General features: G+C 41.5%; 1 protein-coding gene across 5 annotated transcripts in view; it reads right to left on the bottom strand.

Moving 5' to 3' along the window:
• Positions 1-16,982, bottom strand: part of MARCHF6 (membrane associated ring-CH-type finger 6) — a 98,678-nt gene that overhangs the window by 22,859 nt on the left and 58,837 nt on the right. For 4 of the 5 annotated variants that reach the window (XM_051853570.2, XM_051853574.2, XM_051853575.2 and 1 more), the window contains exons 12-20: positions 16,547-16,627; positions 16,260-16,328; positions 16,106-16,180; positions 15,255-15,389; positions 10,185-10,304; positions 9,341-9,441; positions 7,087-7,224; positions 6,336-6,540; positions 3,543-3,612 (exon numbers count right to left, since the gene is read on the bottom strand). In XM_051853570.2, the coding sequence (XP_051709530.1) occupies positions 3,543-3,612; positions 6,336-6,540; positions 7,087-7,224; positions 9,341-9,441; positions 10,185-10,304; positions 15,255-15,389; positions 16,106-16,180; positions 16,260-16,328; positions 16,547-16,627 (994 nt within the window). The remainder of the gene's footprint in view (positions 1-3,542; positions 3,613-6,335; positions 6,541-7,086; positions 7,225-9,340; positions 9,442-10,184; positions 10,305-15,254; positions 15,390-16,105; positions 16,181-16,259; positions 16,329-16,546; positions 16,628-16,982) is intronic. The other variant, XM_070056585.1, reaches the window with a different exon arrangement.

Genomic DNA, 16,982 nt, shown 5'->3' with positions numbered 1-16,982 from the left:
AGCTTATTTAATAAGGAGTGGGCACAAGAGGGTCCTAAAGTTCAATAATCAAAGAATACCAAACTAACTTTCTTAGAAAAAAATTATCTAAATATACTGGAACATAATAAACATATTTGAAAGCTGTTGAAGGGCTTGCCTCCTTTAAGAGTTGTGAGAAGTAAAATCAGCAATCTCAGGTAAGACCACTTATACAATTTGGTAACTTTCTTGAAACAGAAAGAACCAAAATTCTAGCACATTTCTGCCCCCTTTGGATTGCCTTTCTAACATGGTGGTAATTAAACCTGAAAACCTAAAAGGAGCTGATGGTTGTAATAAGCAAGGTTCTACTAAGCATTACTAATAGATAGGACTTCCAATTTAAGACTAAGAAACTGAGGCAACAGGATGAGAATCCTGCCCAAAGTCACTCACAGTGGAGCTGAATTTCAATGCATGCCTCATGTCAAAACTCATACTCTTGACCAAAGAACTACAATGCCTCCAAATTAAACTAAAACAGCTCAACTGCCAGTGTTACAACTTATAATGCTGATAACCACAGACTTCTTACAAATTCACAAAATAGCTTGGGGGTGAAAATAACTTTTACAGACAAATATATGTAAATGTTACCTGAAATACCATGTGTGCTTGTTCATTTGAAGATATCAAAATCATCACTGATCATTCTGTAGAAATGCCTAGTGTTCTACATACATTTCTAGTCTAGGGTTTGTATTTTTTAGTTTTGCTTGTTTTAAATTTAGTGGTCACTTCCTATTCCACACTTCCTATTCCATACTCTAATCAAAGAAGTGTTTTTGAGAGGACAGGGTTAGTTTTTCAACAGTTAAGTTACAGCTCTAGAGAGCATCCTGTGGAGAGAAACAGCACCCTCACATCACCTCCAGTGCACACTGTGAGTCCCACAGCACCTCCGGTGCATGCTGCAAGTCTAACTATTCCTCTAGTTAACCATAAATGGCTGCATTCTTTCTACTAGATTGGGGAACTGAATTAAAGGAAAATAATGTCTACTGGAATTACTAATTGTCAAATATAAGTACTAAAACTAGGCTTCCCTCTTTCATTAAATTTTTCTTAATATTTATGGTAAAAATATGAAAATAGAACATAAAAATCATAAATATACAATGCCCAAAATTCAAAATCTAAATTTTACCAGCAATGTTTTCCTACATTGTATTCAATGATGAACTAGAATTTGTCATTAGTGGGAAGCAAAGTCGTAAGAATCAAAAATTACACAAACACAAATATACAGTCTTCATTTTTTTTTTTTAAAGATCTATTATTTGGGGCCGGCGCCGCGGCTCACTAGGCTAATCCTCCGCCTAGCGGCGCCGGCACACCGGGTTCTAGTCCCGGTCGGGGCGCCGGATTCTGTCCCGGTTGCCCCTCTTCCAGGCCAGCCCTCTGCTGTGGCCAGGGAGTGCAGTGGAGGATGGCCCAGGTGCTTGGGCCCTGCACCCCATGGGAGACCAGGAAAAGCACCTGGCTCCTGGCTCCTGCCATCGGATCAGCGCGGTGCGCCGGCCGCAGCGCGCCGGCCGCGGCGGCCATTGGAGGGTGAACCAACGGCAAAGGAAGACCTTTCTCTCTGTCTCTCTCTCTCACTGTCCACTCTGCCTGTCAAAAAATAAAAAAAAAAAAAAGATCTATTATTTGGAAGGCAGCATTACAGAGAGGCAGAGGCAAAGGCACAGAGAGAGAGAGAGAGATCTACATCCGTTGGTTCACTCCCCAGATGGCCACAATGGCCAGAGCAGGGCGGATCTGAAACCAGGAGCTTCTTCCAGGTCTCCCACGTGGGTAAAGGGACCGAAGCACTTGGACCATCTTCTACTGCTTTCCCAGGCCATAGCAGAGAGCTGGATGGGAAGTGGAACAGCAGGGTCTCAAACTAGTACCCATATGGGATGCCAGGACTGCAGGTGGTGGCTTTACCCACTACACCACAGCACCAGACTCCACAGTCTTCATTTTTACCAGTTTAAGGCAAAGTCATCATTCCTATGAATTCAAAAAGGTTCTCTTTGTTTAGAATCATCTGAGGGTCTGGTGTTGTGGCATAGCAGGTTAAGCTGCCACCTGCAACGCCAGCATCCCATATGGGCACCAGTTCAAGCCCCAGCTGCTCCACTTCCGATCCAGCTCCCTACTAATGCACCTGGGAAAGCAGTGAAGGATGGCCCAAATGCTTAGGCCCCTGTACCCACGTGGGAAAACTGAAAGAAGTTCCTGGCTCCTGGCTTTGGCCTGGCCCAGCTCTTGCTGTTGTGGTCATTTAGGCAGTGAACCAATGAATGAAGATTCCCCTCTCCTGCCCCACTGTAACTCTGACGTTCAAATAAATAAAGTAAATCTTTAAAAAAAATTTGAAATTAATTTTCCTAGTTGTTCTTTCCCAGACTTAGCACTCATGGGAAAATTCAAATACTGAACATAATTGTATTTATAAAATTATATTGAGTGTTATAACGAAGACAACAACTCAATATATAATTTATATTTGATAAGAGTCGAAATTTAGTTTACCTTAATGATTATTTTAGTGATTAAGGCATATCAATATGATTTAAAATTTCTAAATTAACAAGGGAGATCAAGTTGTTTTTTGCCCATCTGACACTGGCTTTGGACTCCAACTCTATTTACCCTAGACTTCTGAAGAAAATGACAAGCAACTAGATTCATCCACAGTACATTCCTTTTTAATTTTAATTTTTATTTTTTATTTTTTGACAGGCAGAGTGGACAGTGAGAGAGAGACAGAGAGGAAGGTTTTCCTTTTTCCGTTGGTTCACCCCTCAATGGCCGCTGCGGCCGGCGCACCACGCTGATCCAAAGCCAGGAGCCAGGTGCTTCTCCTGGCCTCCCATGCGGGTGCAGAGCCCAAGCACTTGGGCCATCCTCCACTGCACTCCCGGGCCAGAGCAGAGAGCTGGCCTGGAAGAGGAGCAACCGGGACAGAATAAGGCGCCCCAACCGGGACTAGAACCCGGTGTGCCGAGGATTAGCCTACTGAGCCGTGGCGCTGGCCCCACAGTACATTCTTAAAGAGGCACTGTTTTGTTGATATTTCCAACATACTAATGCCATGGAAGATTAGTATTTGTCAATGCCAGACAATACAGGGAAATACTGGCTTCAAAACATTCTCTAGCAATAGCACGTAATGGCTTAGGAGCAATTCCATCATGAGAATAAACATAATTAGCATCAAAAGACTGTCTTGAAAAAAAATGACTTAATCTACAGATGACTTTGAAAATCCACACCATACCACAAAATCTGAGTGACCACAATTACTTCTAAAATTAAATCACATATGTTAACTTTGCTTTGTCCCTCTGTGCTCCAATATAAATGGATCCAATAAGACGGACTCCTAAACATATCAATACCCATATTCAATCAAAAATGAGAGAAAAACTACTTTGTTTATATTTGACAAGAAATAAAATCTCAGAGATTTAACTTTTTTAAAAGAGCGTTCATGATGTCATCAGTTGAAAACAAGGATAAGGACATACCTGGTAAGGTAAGGCAGATGAGGCTGGCGATCAGTAATGTTATACACATGAAGACGATCAACAGAAAGATCTGTGGAGTAAAACAGAAGAATGCCGAAACGGTTCACAGATGCTCAATGAATTTTATGATACTCTTCAAAAAATCAACACAATTCTCCCAATAAAAACAAACTGCCTATGTCTGTATTTCCAGGTTTCCTTTAAGTTCACACTGAATGAAAATTCTTACCTATTTTAGGTAAAATTATCTATAATTTAAGTAAAAAAGAAAAAAACGGTGTATTTTCATACAATCAGAAATAACTATCAGTAACAAGCAAGCACAACTTTTAATCAGAGCAGAAAAATAAAACAATAGGTTTAGGGCTTTCTCCTGCTATTAAAACAAAATATTATGACTTAACAAATATCCACCTTTTTATCAAATAACAATGCTAGCCCATTAGAATGTTTGCTAATGAATGAAATACCTAGATCTGCACTGACCAACAAAGTGGCCACCAGCCACATGTGGTTACAGAGCAAGTCACACGTGTTTATTAGTGTGAAGGGCCAGATTTTCATTTAGTTTTAATTAAATGTGAAGGTAAACAGCTACATGTAGCTAGTGTCTCCCATACTGAGAAGAGCAGAAAAAAAGGGAAGGTAGAGAGAGAAGGGAAACACTAACCCTGGGCAGAAAGGCAAAGACTGCGGCTTGCTTCCCACTATCAAGGCTCATGACCACAAGATCAGAGGGTAGAGCTCTAGTGAGAAGATGGAAATATACAGACGAGGGGCTGGCACTGTGGCACAGCAGGTAAAGCTGCTGCCTGCAGTGCCGGCATCTCAAGTCCTGGCTGCTCCACGTCTGATCTAGCTCTCCGCTATGGCCTGGGAAAGCAGTAGAAGATGACCCAAGTCCTTGGGCCCCTGCATCCGCGTGGGAGACCGGGAGGGTGCTCCTGGCTCCTGGCTTCAGATCGGCGCAGCTCTGTTGTAGCCAATCGGAAAGTGAACCAGTGGATGAAGATCTCTCTCTCTCACTGCCTCTCCTTCTCTATGTAACTCAGACTTTCAAATAAATCAATAAATATTACAAAAAAAAAAAAAAAAAAGAAAGAAAAAGGAAATATAAAGACAATACAATTCAGGAGACTTTGAAATTGTCAATTTTGTTGGCCTGAGAAGCAAATTTCATCTCTGATCTGGCACAAAGTACATTTTGCTTAGAGGGCCTTTTCTGGTGTATACCTCTAGAAAGCCGAGAGGGCCTAGTGAAAACTGGGAAAGGAAAAAGGAGATGACTTTTCAGATTATGATAAAGCCAAAAAATGGCCTCTCCCTCAGGGTGGTACAGAAAACACCTCCAGTAAGTTGCTGCATCAAAACAGAGACTTCTCCAGCAGGGGAAGAGCAATGTGCTGAAAGTTGGGCAATCCACCGTGGTTTTCAAGGCACTCCTGTTCTGCCCACCTACCGGCCTCGTCCCTTTCCTCTTCTACGTATATTCCAGTACCTGCAGTCCCAAGCCTGCCACGCCCTAACACACCCTTACCACTTCCTATTTTTCTCTCTACTTTAAAAGACATTCCAGGTACCACCTCCAACATGAAGATGGCTTTGGGCCAATGCTAGGATCAGTGGCTCCAGACTGAAGCAGTCACAATACACTCTGCAAACACTCAGCAGGAGAAACAAAATCTGGGGCCAGTGCTGTGGCACAGTGGGTTAAAGCTGCTGCCTGCAGTGCCAGCATCCCATATGGGCAATGGTTCGAGTCCCAGCTGCTCCACTTCCGATCAAGCTCTCTGCTATGGCCTGGGAAAGCAGAAGATGGTCCAAGTCCTTGGGCCCCTGCACACACGTGAGACCCAGAAGGTGGTCCTGGCTCCTGGCTTCGGATTGGCACAGCTCCAGCCACTGAGGCCATCTGGGGAGTGAACCAGTGGATGGAAGACCTCTCTCTCTCTTTCTGCTTCTGCCTTTCAAATAAATAATTAAAAAAAAAAAAAAAAGAGAGAAGAAAGGAAAGAAAAACAAACCAAATCTGCTACTATGTATTTTCTCATCTCCTGAGTAGACTAAAAGCTCTTCCACAGCCAAGACTGTAAATGCTCTCTCTCTCTCTCACTGACACCAAATATAAACATCACAGACACTCAAGACATTTTTCTGAATGACTGAAGTAACCTCCAAAAGCAGTATGATGACTTTTTATGGGGAAAAAAAATAAATTGGGACCAAGAGATTAAGTAGTCTGCCCAAATTTCAAAATGATGCAACTCACAAGCCCATTACCATTATTAAAGAATATTTAAAATACAATTGACATTTCTGACAAAATTATGAATCACAGACTGATCCTTTACTAGTTTAAAGATCATGGAACAGGCACTTTTTAAAGCAATCTTGCCTTCAGTTTCATCAGCTGTAAACAAGATTACCATCAACATCTTACAGTGTATAGGTGGGAATTAAATGGGATTAAAAACATTAAAATTGTTCACTCTAATTCCTGACACACACTGAAATGTATCACAGGTATGTTTGTTTCCAATTTACTGTAAAGCCTTTTTCACTCTCAAATAACAGGGAACAAGAGCCCAAGAATCTCAACTCCAACTACCAAGGATGTAATAAGCTTAGGTGATCATTTACCTTCACAGTACACTGCTGAGTGAGGGTAACAAAACATAGGCTCTTGTTAGTGAAGTGCTACACATGTCTATGCAGAGGGCTGCAAGCTAGTAGCAGCAATTCGCACCAGAAACTTGGAAAAACCAGCCCTGGTGCAGTCTGTGCAGTACCCACCCTGAGTGGAAAGCGCAGAGGTCGGCGGTACGGCTGGAAGCCCACAGGGCCACCTTGCTGCAGGATAGCCTGGTGGGCGGCATGCAGGCCCTCCCCCACCGCAGGGACAGCATTGTTATTTCGAGCATGCTGGTTGTTGTTGACTTGCTGATTTGCACTGTTCTCATTTTCTTCCTGGTCTCCCAATAAATACGAATGAAGATCCCTGTGCAAAAATTACATCAGTGAGAAATCTCACTTGAAGTCAGGATGAAGCAGCTGCCATGAGCCTTGTTTTCTTAATACTTGCTACACACAGAAATCTACACACAGCACTATTATTTCAGTCTAGGAGAAATGTTGGAACTTGCTTCAAATTAAACCTTTAAAAGTCCATGTCAATTACTTGTACAATACCCCATAAATTCAATCTATTTTGTTTTCTTCAGCAATTACCTGAGAAGAAATCAGTAACTGAAGAAAAAAAAATCCAATGTACAGAAGCTGAGAATCTGAGGGAGAAGAAGTCTTTATGACTACTGTGTCTACAGTGACATGAGGCTCAACGGAAGCCTCCAGCTACAAAGTCAGTTAAGGCAAAAATAATAAAGGGGGAATTAGAAAAGGACAGATGTCCAATCAAATCCCTGTTTCATGTTAAGGTATCTAATCTACAAGGATGCCAAATACATCCTGGAAAACTCACATCAGAGAGGCCATTCAACAGACACCCACGCTGCATGTGCTGAAGCAGTCAGCTGCCCATACTCACAACAAATAGCCGGCAGTAACAGTCCACGCTCGCACAAGCCCCTTCAGCCACTGCCTCGTGTGTCCCTGTTCAAGTAATGCTGGCAAGACGACCTGCAGCAGGAGCAGCTCGAGGGACAGTTCACTCACTGGAGCATCACTAGGAAATTACAAACACCCACAGTTTATGATGTGAATTCTATTTCTCATTATAACTGTATTATGCTAAGCACTTACTGGAATTACAACAAAATTCCTTAAAGAGCTGAATAAATTCACTGACTTTACTCTCTCTCTTCTGTTCTCTCAAACCCAGTGAGCCTTTCCCCTGAACTCCACCAAAATTTTTCCTGGTAAGGATCACTAACAACCCTGAGGTTGTGAAATCAATGGTCAGGTCTTGGTTCTCATCTCACTTGTTCTATCAGTAGCACGTAACACAACTGGTCACTCTTTCTTTCTGGAAGTACTTCATCCTGAACAGCTACCAAAGCCTGCTGGTTCACCTTCAGCCATCTAACCTGCAGACACTGAAGCATCCTGCGCTCCGTCCTCTCTCTCTCATCTACATTCACTTTCAGGGTGAACGGGAGCCTCATACAGCTTGAAACATTACCTTTCTGTATATTTCTACCTACCACTCAGGGATTTTCTCTAATAGACTCAGTGTGCCAACTCACCACTCCACAGTGACATGTGCTGCACATCTTAAGTTGTTATGTTCAGTATCAAGCTCCCAATCCTCCTACAGTTGTCCTCAGCTCGGTAAAGGGCAACTCTATCCTTACAAGGGCTCAGGGCAGTCTTTGATCCTTGACGATGACTTTCACAATCAAACAGCTAGAGAATCCTACATCCTATCCACTTCTCCCAGCCTCCACTGCCACCTCCTTCATCTCTACCAGAATCACTGCACCATGATCATCCTGGTTCGCTTCCTACTTAATGAAATCACTGCAACCCAATCTCTTCTCATCATGGCAACCAGAGTGATTATTCTTAAATCCAAGCTAGACCAATCCTTTGCACAAGGCTTTCCAAGAACTTCTGCTTAGGACAATCTATGAGGCTTTCTAGGAGCAGGGTTTCCAGGACCTCTCTGACTTCAAGGCCAACTACACTGCCTTTTTGTTTGCACTGCAGCCAAACTTGTCTTCCTGCTGTCCCTCAACACAACTGGATGTCACTGCACATACCAGACCCCCTGCAAAGATATCCTGCCTTCAGGGATGCACATGGTTCATCCCATCATCATCTCCTTCAAGGCTTTCCTCAACTGTCATTCCTCAGGCCTTCATCAATCACTCTTCATTTATATACATACATTTATTTGAAAAGCAGAGAGGAAGAGAATGGTCTCTCTCATCTGCTGGTTCAGTCCCCAAATGTGCAAAACAGCTTGGTTGATGTTACGGGCTAGGCCAAAACCAAGAGGCAGAAAAGTCAACACAGGTCTTCCCCATAAATGGCAGGAACTCAAGCACACGGAGCACCCTGGAGGCAGGGTGCACATTAGCAAGAAGCTGGAATTGGAGACAGAGGCAAGGCTCAAACACACACGCTGGATACCGATGCATGCATCTCTGGCACCTGCCCCATAACAAGTTTCACAAAGAGGAGGAATAAAATCAAATTTGAAGATAATCCAGAGGCAGAGGTGTGGGTGCTGGATTATAAATGGAGAGTAAGAAGACAGCCTAAACTGAGATACTAAGCGGTAAATCAAGTTGGATTAGTAAGAGATCTAAAAATTAGAACTGAAAAGACTTAAAGATTAGAAGTTTGGTGAGGAAGTCCAATTTGCATGTAATTGGGATAGTGACTCCAAGGATAATGCAAATCACTAAGAAAGAGAATACAGGATGAGTGGCAGAGCGCAGGTTTCCAGGCAACTTAAATTTTTAAACCAAAACTATTTTCCACCTACAAGCCTTAAATCCCACTTTTAATACATAATGAAACATGAACCTTTGGCTTCATTCCTTATGGTATGCTTTTTGAAATAAAGATGATGCTATTACCATACTCACATTAGATATGGTAAAACATTTCAATGGTGAACATATGCATACTTAATTTGCAGAAAAGATAAATCTTCCTTTGGAAAATGTCACCAATAAACAAATGCTTATGTGATCTAGAATATGGCAAAATTTACCTGTGAGATGACTCCCAATATCTAAAAGAAATGAATGTTTTAAATATTTAATGGAATCTGAATATCAAACTCTTAACACATATAAATTAGTAAAGCTATTCCAAATACTACAACTTACCTGTAGAGCATGACATTGTATGGAAGAAAATTAGGCAGCAGACTCTTAATGATACGGATAGGAAGCCACAGCATCAGGAGGACAATGGAGCCGAAGACAATCTGCAGGAAGAAATAGGAGAGACAGCACTGAGACACCCTACTACTGTACTTCTGAATGTCCTTAACCACCTCACAGCCCAGGTCTGCATCTACCCACACCCAGCTGTTCTCACTTGACACAACCTCCTCAGGTCACTTTGTGTAGGACCGTGTTCCTATGAAGGCTAGCTTCTCCTTTTGCTTTAAGGCTCTGCCTCTCTCTAGGACACAGGTCTAAATCGGAGCCTCAAGGGATACCACTGCATGGTGTCATTGCATGACATAAACAGAAAGGTAGAGACTGACAATGGAGGAATAGAATGGCCTGTAACTTGGAAATCATCAGTAACCAAACACATGACCATGATAAAGACCACAAAAATTTCCAAAGGACATAATATTGCTTTTAAAATCCTATCTTGAAAAAGCTTAGATTTCCCTAAATAATTGCTTCTTCCAAGTCAGGAAGAAATTTTGAGATGTTTCTGCTAAGAGTTTAATTTATAAACCAGTAACAAATCTTCATTGCTTCAATACAAATTAAGTAACTCATACACACATAATTTGGTAATTATTACACAGCACTAGAAGGCATTTATGTATAGTAAACATAACATTTAACAATGTAACCAATAAAACAGCTACCTAACAAGTGAATTTCATAGACTTAATTTTAAGTTATTCAATATACCAGCCTTTCTCATAAAGAAATTAAACTAAAGGGTAACACACTTCTCTCAAAAACAATGCAAAGATTTGCTCACCACTGACAAAATAAATCTTCGGAGATGCCTATAAATGGGCAAGTGGATCATCTCCTGTACTGGATTAAAATCTGGATCATTCAAATTTCTTAGGAACCACAAGACACCAGGTCGAAGTACCTGCAAGTATATTTTAAGTGCCATAAATAGTCACCAATGTCTTCATGTTCTGTTTATGAGTTAAAAGATTAACAGAAAAATAAGCTCCTAAATATGCTGATTATTTCTAAGTGGGTGCCAGAAAACTCACATGGTTTTTTTGGCTAAAGAAGCTCCTAAACCAGAGTCTTTACGAAAACTACCCTGTGTTTGAATCCTATGATGCTATTAATCACTTACTGGGAAAAATATTAAGTCCAATTTGTGAAGGCATCTCTTTCTTGTGTTCACAGCTGCCTCTGTGCTGCCATCGCTCTCTAACACCAGCTATGCCTCTCACCCGCCAAGCTCCAGTCAAAGAAAAAGGCGAATAAGTTAGGAGGTCTTTTTTTTTTTTTTTTTTAGATTTATTTTTATTTATTTGAAAGACAGAGTTAGAGAGAGGTAGAGCCAGAAACAGAGAGGTCTTCCATCCACTGATTAACTCCCTAAATGGCCACAACGTCAGAGCTGAGCTGATCTGAAGCCAGGAGCCAGGAGCTTCTTCCTGGTCTCCCACTTGGGTGCAGAGGCCCAAGGACTTGGGTCATCCTCTACTGCTTTCCCAGGCCATAGCAGAGAGCTGGATTGAAAGTGGAGCAGCTGGGACTCGAAACGGCGCCCGTATGAGATGCTGACATTTCAGGACAGGGCACTAACCCACTGCGCCACAGCGCCGGCCCCAAGGCGGTCTTTATACCATGGCTCAAACGAAAGCAGCCTACCTGCAAATCGACATGTGATAAAGCACCCAGGAATCAACTGGTTACAAAAGCCACTTGCAAGAGTGTGCCCTCTACTGGAGAGGTAAAAAAAAAAAAAAACAAAAAACACCTCATCATTAAAGGCCTGGTACTGTGGCACTTCATGACATTTGACATTATCAGAAATCCACCAAACTTCCAGGGTCTGGTGAGAGAAACTGCTCAAGATTTCAAGACAGATGTGTACTTCCACAGCACATCTACTGGTGCTTTTTTAGGAGGCATGTGAGACCTATCTAGTTGGCCTTTTTGAGGACACCAACCTGTGCACTAACGATGCCACACATGTAACAATTATGCCAAAAGACATCCAGCTAGCACACTGAACACATGGAGAATGTCCTTAAGATTGCACCATGTAGAGAATCATTTAAAAATTTTTTCCTCTCCTTCCTATAATTGGTAGTTCTGAATGTTAAGATATTTTTCCCCCATGGGGTCAAAATGTACCTAAGTATATTATTCCAAGTGGAAAATAGGGGATGGAAATCAGGTACTGGCAGTTTTTCCATTTTATTTGTGTGTAGGAACATAAAGCATTGAGGCAAGTCAAAATGTTTCAGTGAGCAAGTTTTAAGCAGCTCAACTTTCTAACAATTATAAATAAGCCTGTGGAATTTTTCTAGACAGGAACTGGCATTGTGGCATAACAGGTTAAGTCACTGCCTGCAACACCAACATCCCATTCAGGTATTTGTGGGATTTGTGTCTCAAGTTTTTGTGTCTCAGCTCCTCCACTTCCACTCCAGTTCCCTGCTAATGCTGCTGGGAAAGCAGCAGAGGACAGCCCAAATGCTTGGGCTCCTGAACCTACATGGGAGACCTGGAAGGAAGCTCCTGGTAACAGGCTTAACCCCAGCCACTGTGGCCATCTGGGCAGTGAACCAGCAGATGGAAGATCTCTCTCTCCATCACTCCTTCTCTCTGCATTTTTTCTTTAGAATAAATATTTCTTAATTTTTTTTTCTGGAGAATGTCAGCATTTGGATTTTTTAAAAACAAGTAATTTATTTTTGTTAATGGCAACTATATATGTTTTGTAGCATTTTCATCATAGATTCTATCTAATCGCTGTACTTTTCTAACTGGTGCATAGTTTTTTGGGGGGATTTTTTTTGTTTTTGTTTTTTTTTTTTTTTTGAAGATTTTCTAAACATTTATTTATTTATTTGAAAGGCAGAGTTAGAGAGAGAGAGAGAGAGAGAGAGAGAGAGAGAGAGAGAGAGAGTTCTTTCATCCACTAGTTCACTTCTTCCAGATCTCCCACATGGATGGAAGGTTCCAAGCTGCTTTCCAGAAACATCTGCAGGGAGCTGGATCTAAAGTGGAACATCCAGGTCTTGAACCAGCACCCATATGGGGTGCTGGCAGTGCAGGTGCACTGGACCCCTATTTATTTATTTATTTTAAAGTCAGAGTTACACAGAGAGAAGAGACAGAGACAGAGACAGAGAGAGAGAGAGAGAGAGAGAGATCTTCCATCCACTAATTCATTCCCCAGATGGTCACAACAGCCAGGGCTGGGCGAGGCTAAAGCCAGGAACTTTATCCTGGTCTCCGACATGAATGGCAGGGGCCCAAACACTTGGGCCATCTTCTGCCACTTTTCCCAGGCCATTAGCAGGGAGCTGGATCAGAAGTGGAACAGTTGAGACACAAACCAGAGTCTCCCACTATGCCACAAAGCTGGCACCCAAGTGCATGTTTTTAATGTTTTCTGTGCTATTCTTCTAAGTTTGCTATTAGAATACATTAAACTAGGGAAAAAAAAATCTCTGAGATGAAAAAATACAATCACTACTATATTAGTATCACCTGGCGAAATGATTATGTTGCAATATATAAATGTCTTAAAAAGAAGATCTGATTTGTATTACACGCACTTCCTGGGAGGAATTATCTTAAGAGACTGTACAGTCTCTCATATCTGTCACTTTACTGTACCTCATCTCTCCCCATACCCCATGTGAACAGAAATCACCCAGAAGGTGTTGGGCAACAGATATGGATGTGTCTGGGTACAGTCCTGTGTGGTCAAGTTCACTGAGTTATTCTGCGAAAAGCATCTACTCTGCCCAAACCTCTACTTTTCCATAGCACAAATGAGAGGGTTACCATTTCTTTTTTTTTTTTTTTGGACAGGCAGAGTGGACAGTGAGAGAGAGAGACAGAGAGAAAGGTCTTCCTTTGCCTTTGGTTCACCCTCCAATGGCCGCCGCTGCCGGCGCGCTGCAGCTGGCGCACCGTGCTGATCCGATGGCAGGAGCCAGGTACTTATCCTGGTCTCCCATGGGGTGCAGGGCCCAAGCACTTGGGCCATCCTCCACTGTACTCCCTGGCCACAGCAGAGAGCTGGCCTGGAAGAGGGGCAACTGGGACAGAATCCGGCGCACCGAATGAGACTAGAACCTGGTGTGCTGGCGCCGCAAGGCGGAGGATTAGCCTAGTGAGCCGTGGCACCGGCCACCATATACCATTTCTAAAGTGGACCAACAAGAAACAAACCACACAAACGAGATTAAAAAAAAATTAACTATAAAATATTTCATCTCGGGGCTGGCGCTGTGGCACAGCGGGTAAGGCCACCATCAGCATCCCATGTAGGTGCTGCTTTGAGTCCCAGGTGCTCCATTTCTGATTCAGCTCTCTGCTATGGTCTGGAAAAGCAGTAGAAAATGGCCCAAGTCCTTGAGCCCCTGCACCCACCTGGGAGACCCGGAAGAAGCTCCTGACTTCGGATTGGCACAGCTCCAGCCATTGCAGCCGACTGGGGAGTGAACCAGCAGATGGAAGATCTCTCTCTCTCTGCCTCTCTTTCTCTCTCTGTGTAACTCTGACTTTCAAATAAATAAATAAAACTTAAAAAAAAAAAAAGGCAAACAAGAGGCTGGCACAGCGGCATAGTGGATTAAGCTGCCGCCTGCAGTGCCGGCATCCCAAATGGTTCAAGACCCAGCTGCTCCACTTCCTGTCCAGCTCTCTGCTATGGCCTGGAAAAGCAGTAGAAGATAGCCCAACTCCTTGGGCCCCTGTACCCACGTGGGAGACCTGGAAGAAGCTCCTAGCTCCTGGCTTTGGGTCGGCTCAGCTCCGGCCATTGCGGTCAATTGGGGAGTGAACCAGTGGATGGAAGACCCCTCTCTCTCTCCCCCTCTCCCTCTCTCTGTGTGTAACTCTTTCAAATAAAATAAATAAATCTTTAAAAAAAAAAAAAAGCAAGCAAAGAAAAACATTTCATCCTTAAAATCTAGAGCTCATATATAATTACAATTTTTTAAAATACTTATGTGTATCTGCTCTCATCTCAATCACTTCTATCAAAAAAAGCACACCAGCTTATACTATACAATTCAGGAGAATGTTTTGATGCCACCCCCTCCTCCTCACATCTTTCAAAGAGAACAACATTCAGCCTTTGTTCTTTTGTATTCTGTTCCCACTGGATTTGCAGGCCTGCTTCTGTAGGCCCTGCACATTTCCATCACCAGTCTCAGTGGAGAATGCTCCACTTGATCAACAGCTTTATTTATTCATTTCTTATGAAAGTGAGGAGATAGGAAATGTGCCTTTGTTCCTCACTATTACACCAGCATACACAGCACAGTATCTGGTATACAGCGAATACCTAGTCATTATCTGGGGACGATTGACCTTAAGAAATATATCAAATATTAATCTGTTTTCATCATATTCATATCAACAAGGACTTGATCATTCCAAAAAAGCTGACCAGCAAAGGTATTCATCTAGTAAATGAATTAGAATCATAAAGGATGCTCCCTGTAATGCTATACTTGAAGTGCCTGCTTCAAAGCCATTTTACATATTTGATCTGCAAACCATACCCTTTGGATAGTTCTAGTATGAAGCTCATACACAAAATTCTAAGAGCATACTACAAGATGACTATACATATAAGCAAATTAAAGAGTGCTCTCATTTAATTTTTCCTCAATCTATCATCTTTCACACTTACAACTTGTCAATTAGAGACAAACAACTGGAAACAGTTTAAAGCAATCCAAACTCCCCTTCTAGTTAGTCCCTTAGAAAAAAACAGAGGATAAGAGTTATTTAGGAAATCACCAGAGCCTCTGAAGCATGACTAGTGATCAAGGCAAAAGGCCCTTTCAAAAACACACAGTCAACATTTCCACGTGGGACTCACCTCTCTGAGTAACAGAATGAAAGAGGCAAAGTAGAACACATACACCATCCCCACAAGCCAATGCAGGAACATGGTTGTGCCTGGGGCTGACTGAAAGCTCAATTCTCGATCCTTCAGAGTAGCATCAAACATTTCCTAAGCCAAAACAGAAGAAGTGAGAGAAATTTGTACCACCTACATTTGCCAAATTAACATTCCATCCTCCACCCAGGAAGTAAATAAAATCACTACACATGTAGTGTACGATATTCTAGGACTGCAGGTCTCTCAGCGGCATTTCAAAGTGTCACAGAATCACATGTAAGATTGGATACTACTTCAAAGAGGTAGATAACTCCTTAAAACTTACCAACAGTGAACAAGAGCTTTATTAATACTATTACAGTAAAAGGAGTAGTTTTGATTAATTTAACCTTCTTCTCTTGGTTATGGGTCTGTGCTCCTAAGAAGTTTCAATACTAAGCAACCTCAGAATCAAAGGCAGTATTTCTACAGACAAAATGTTTCTGCAAAATCAAACTGTTTATCAGTGAAAGTCATTGAAGATTATAATCAAGACTGAGCATCTTAAACAGGATTAAATTTATTACTACAAAGTTATTCTCTTCATCAAATTATACTTTTTTTGTATATAATCTCTTACTATTATCATAAAATGTAAAAGGGCAAAATGGATAAGAAAACTCTCCACTGGTTATTAGAAAGGTTCCATTCAAAATACTCTATACAAAAAAAACCAGGTACTAAAAAAAAAAATATAAGAATCTACAGTGATAACATTTTCAGAAAAAATACACAAATTATCAAATATTCACTTTATGAGACTGCATGGTAATGAACACTAAACTCACCAAGGAACAGATATCCAGCCACCAGCCACAAATGAGAGGGAACACTCCAATTTCTACTACCACCAACAGAGAGACCTTAAGTAAAAATAAAGGTCATTAGTATCCCCCAAATGGACGAGAAATCATTTCTAGTTTTAATTTACAAAGGGATTACCTTAACAACAATATAGCAGACTCCCAGTAAGCGACGAGACCTGTGAAATTTTACAAGAGTTGCCAACCCCTATAGCATCTAGTCAAGGAAAAACTGACCATTTAAAGGTACAAGGAAACAAGTAATTATTTCAATAACACTTAATATTTTTTCACAAATTTATTTCATTTCGTCCATACTCTCCCTTACTATAAACAGCTATAACTTTTACGAAGAGAACAGTATCATTAATAAGAACTCTTTCATATGAATACTATTAAACACTCAAATGGTCCATTAAAGGATACGTGACAAATTATCAGTGTAATTGCTAAAAGTATGTACCCAACTATGGTTGTGATTAGGCCTTCAAAATGAGATGCCTGGACCTAAAAGAAAAATAAATAAAATTTAATTTTACCATATGACCTACAATCAAGTTTTACCTGTATCAAACAATCCCAAATGATAAATGTCAACCATCTAGATAATCTATAACTTGCTAACAACCAAAAAATGTCCTTTGGAAAATATCTGGCAAACCAGACTCTCCCATATATAGACTGCTATACATTACTAAAGAATAAAGAAAAATTAAAGAATCACAGTTTACCCAAGAAGACAAAAATAACAGTAGGTTGAGGGGCCAGAGCTGTGGCACAGCAGGTTAAACCTCCAGCCTGTAGCGCCAGCATCCCATATGGGTGCCAGTTCTAGTCCCAGCTGCTCCACTTCCAATCCAGC

Source organism: Oryctolagus cuniculus, chromosome 14, assembly GCF_964237555.1.
Source record: "Oryctolagus cuniculus chromosome 14, mOryCun1.1, whole genome shotgun sequence".
NCBI lineage: Eukaryota > Metazoa > Chordata > Mammalia > Lagomorpha > Leporidae > Oryctolagus > Oryctolagus cuniculus.
Note: the sequence above shows the minus strand (reverse complement) of the source record. Positions and strands in the feature narration are given on the sequence as shown.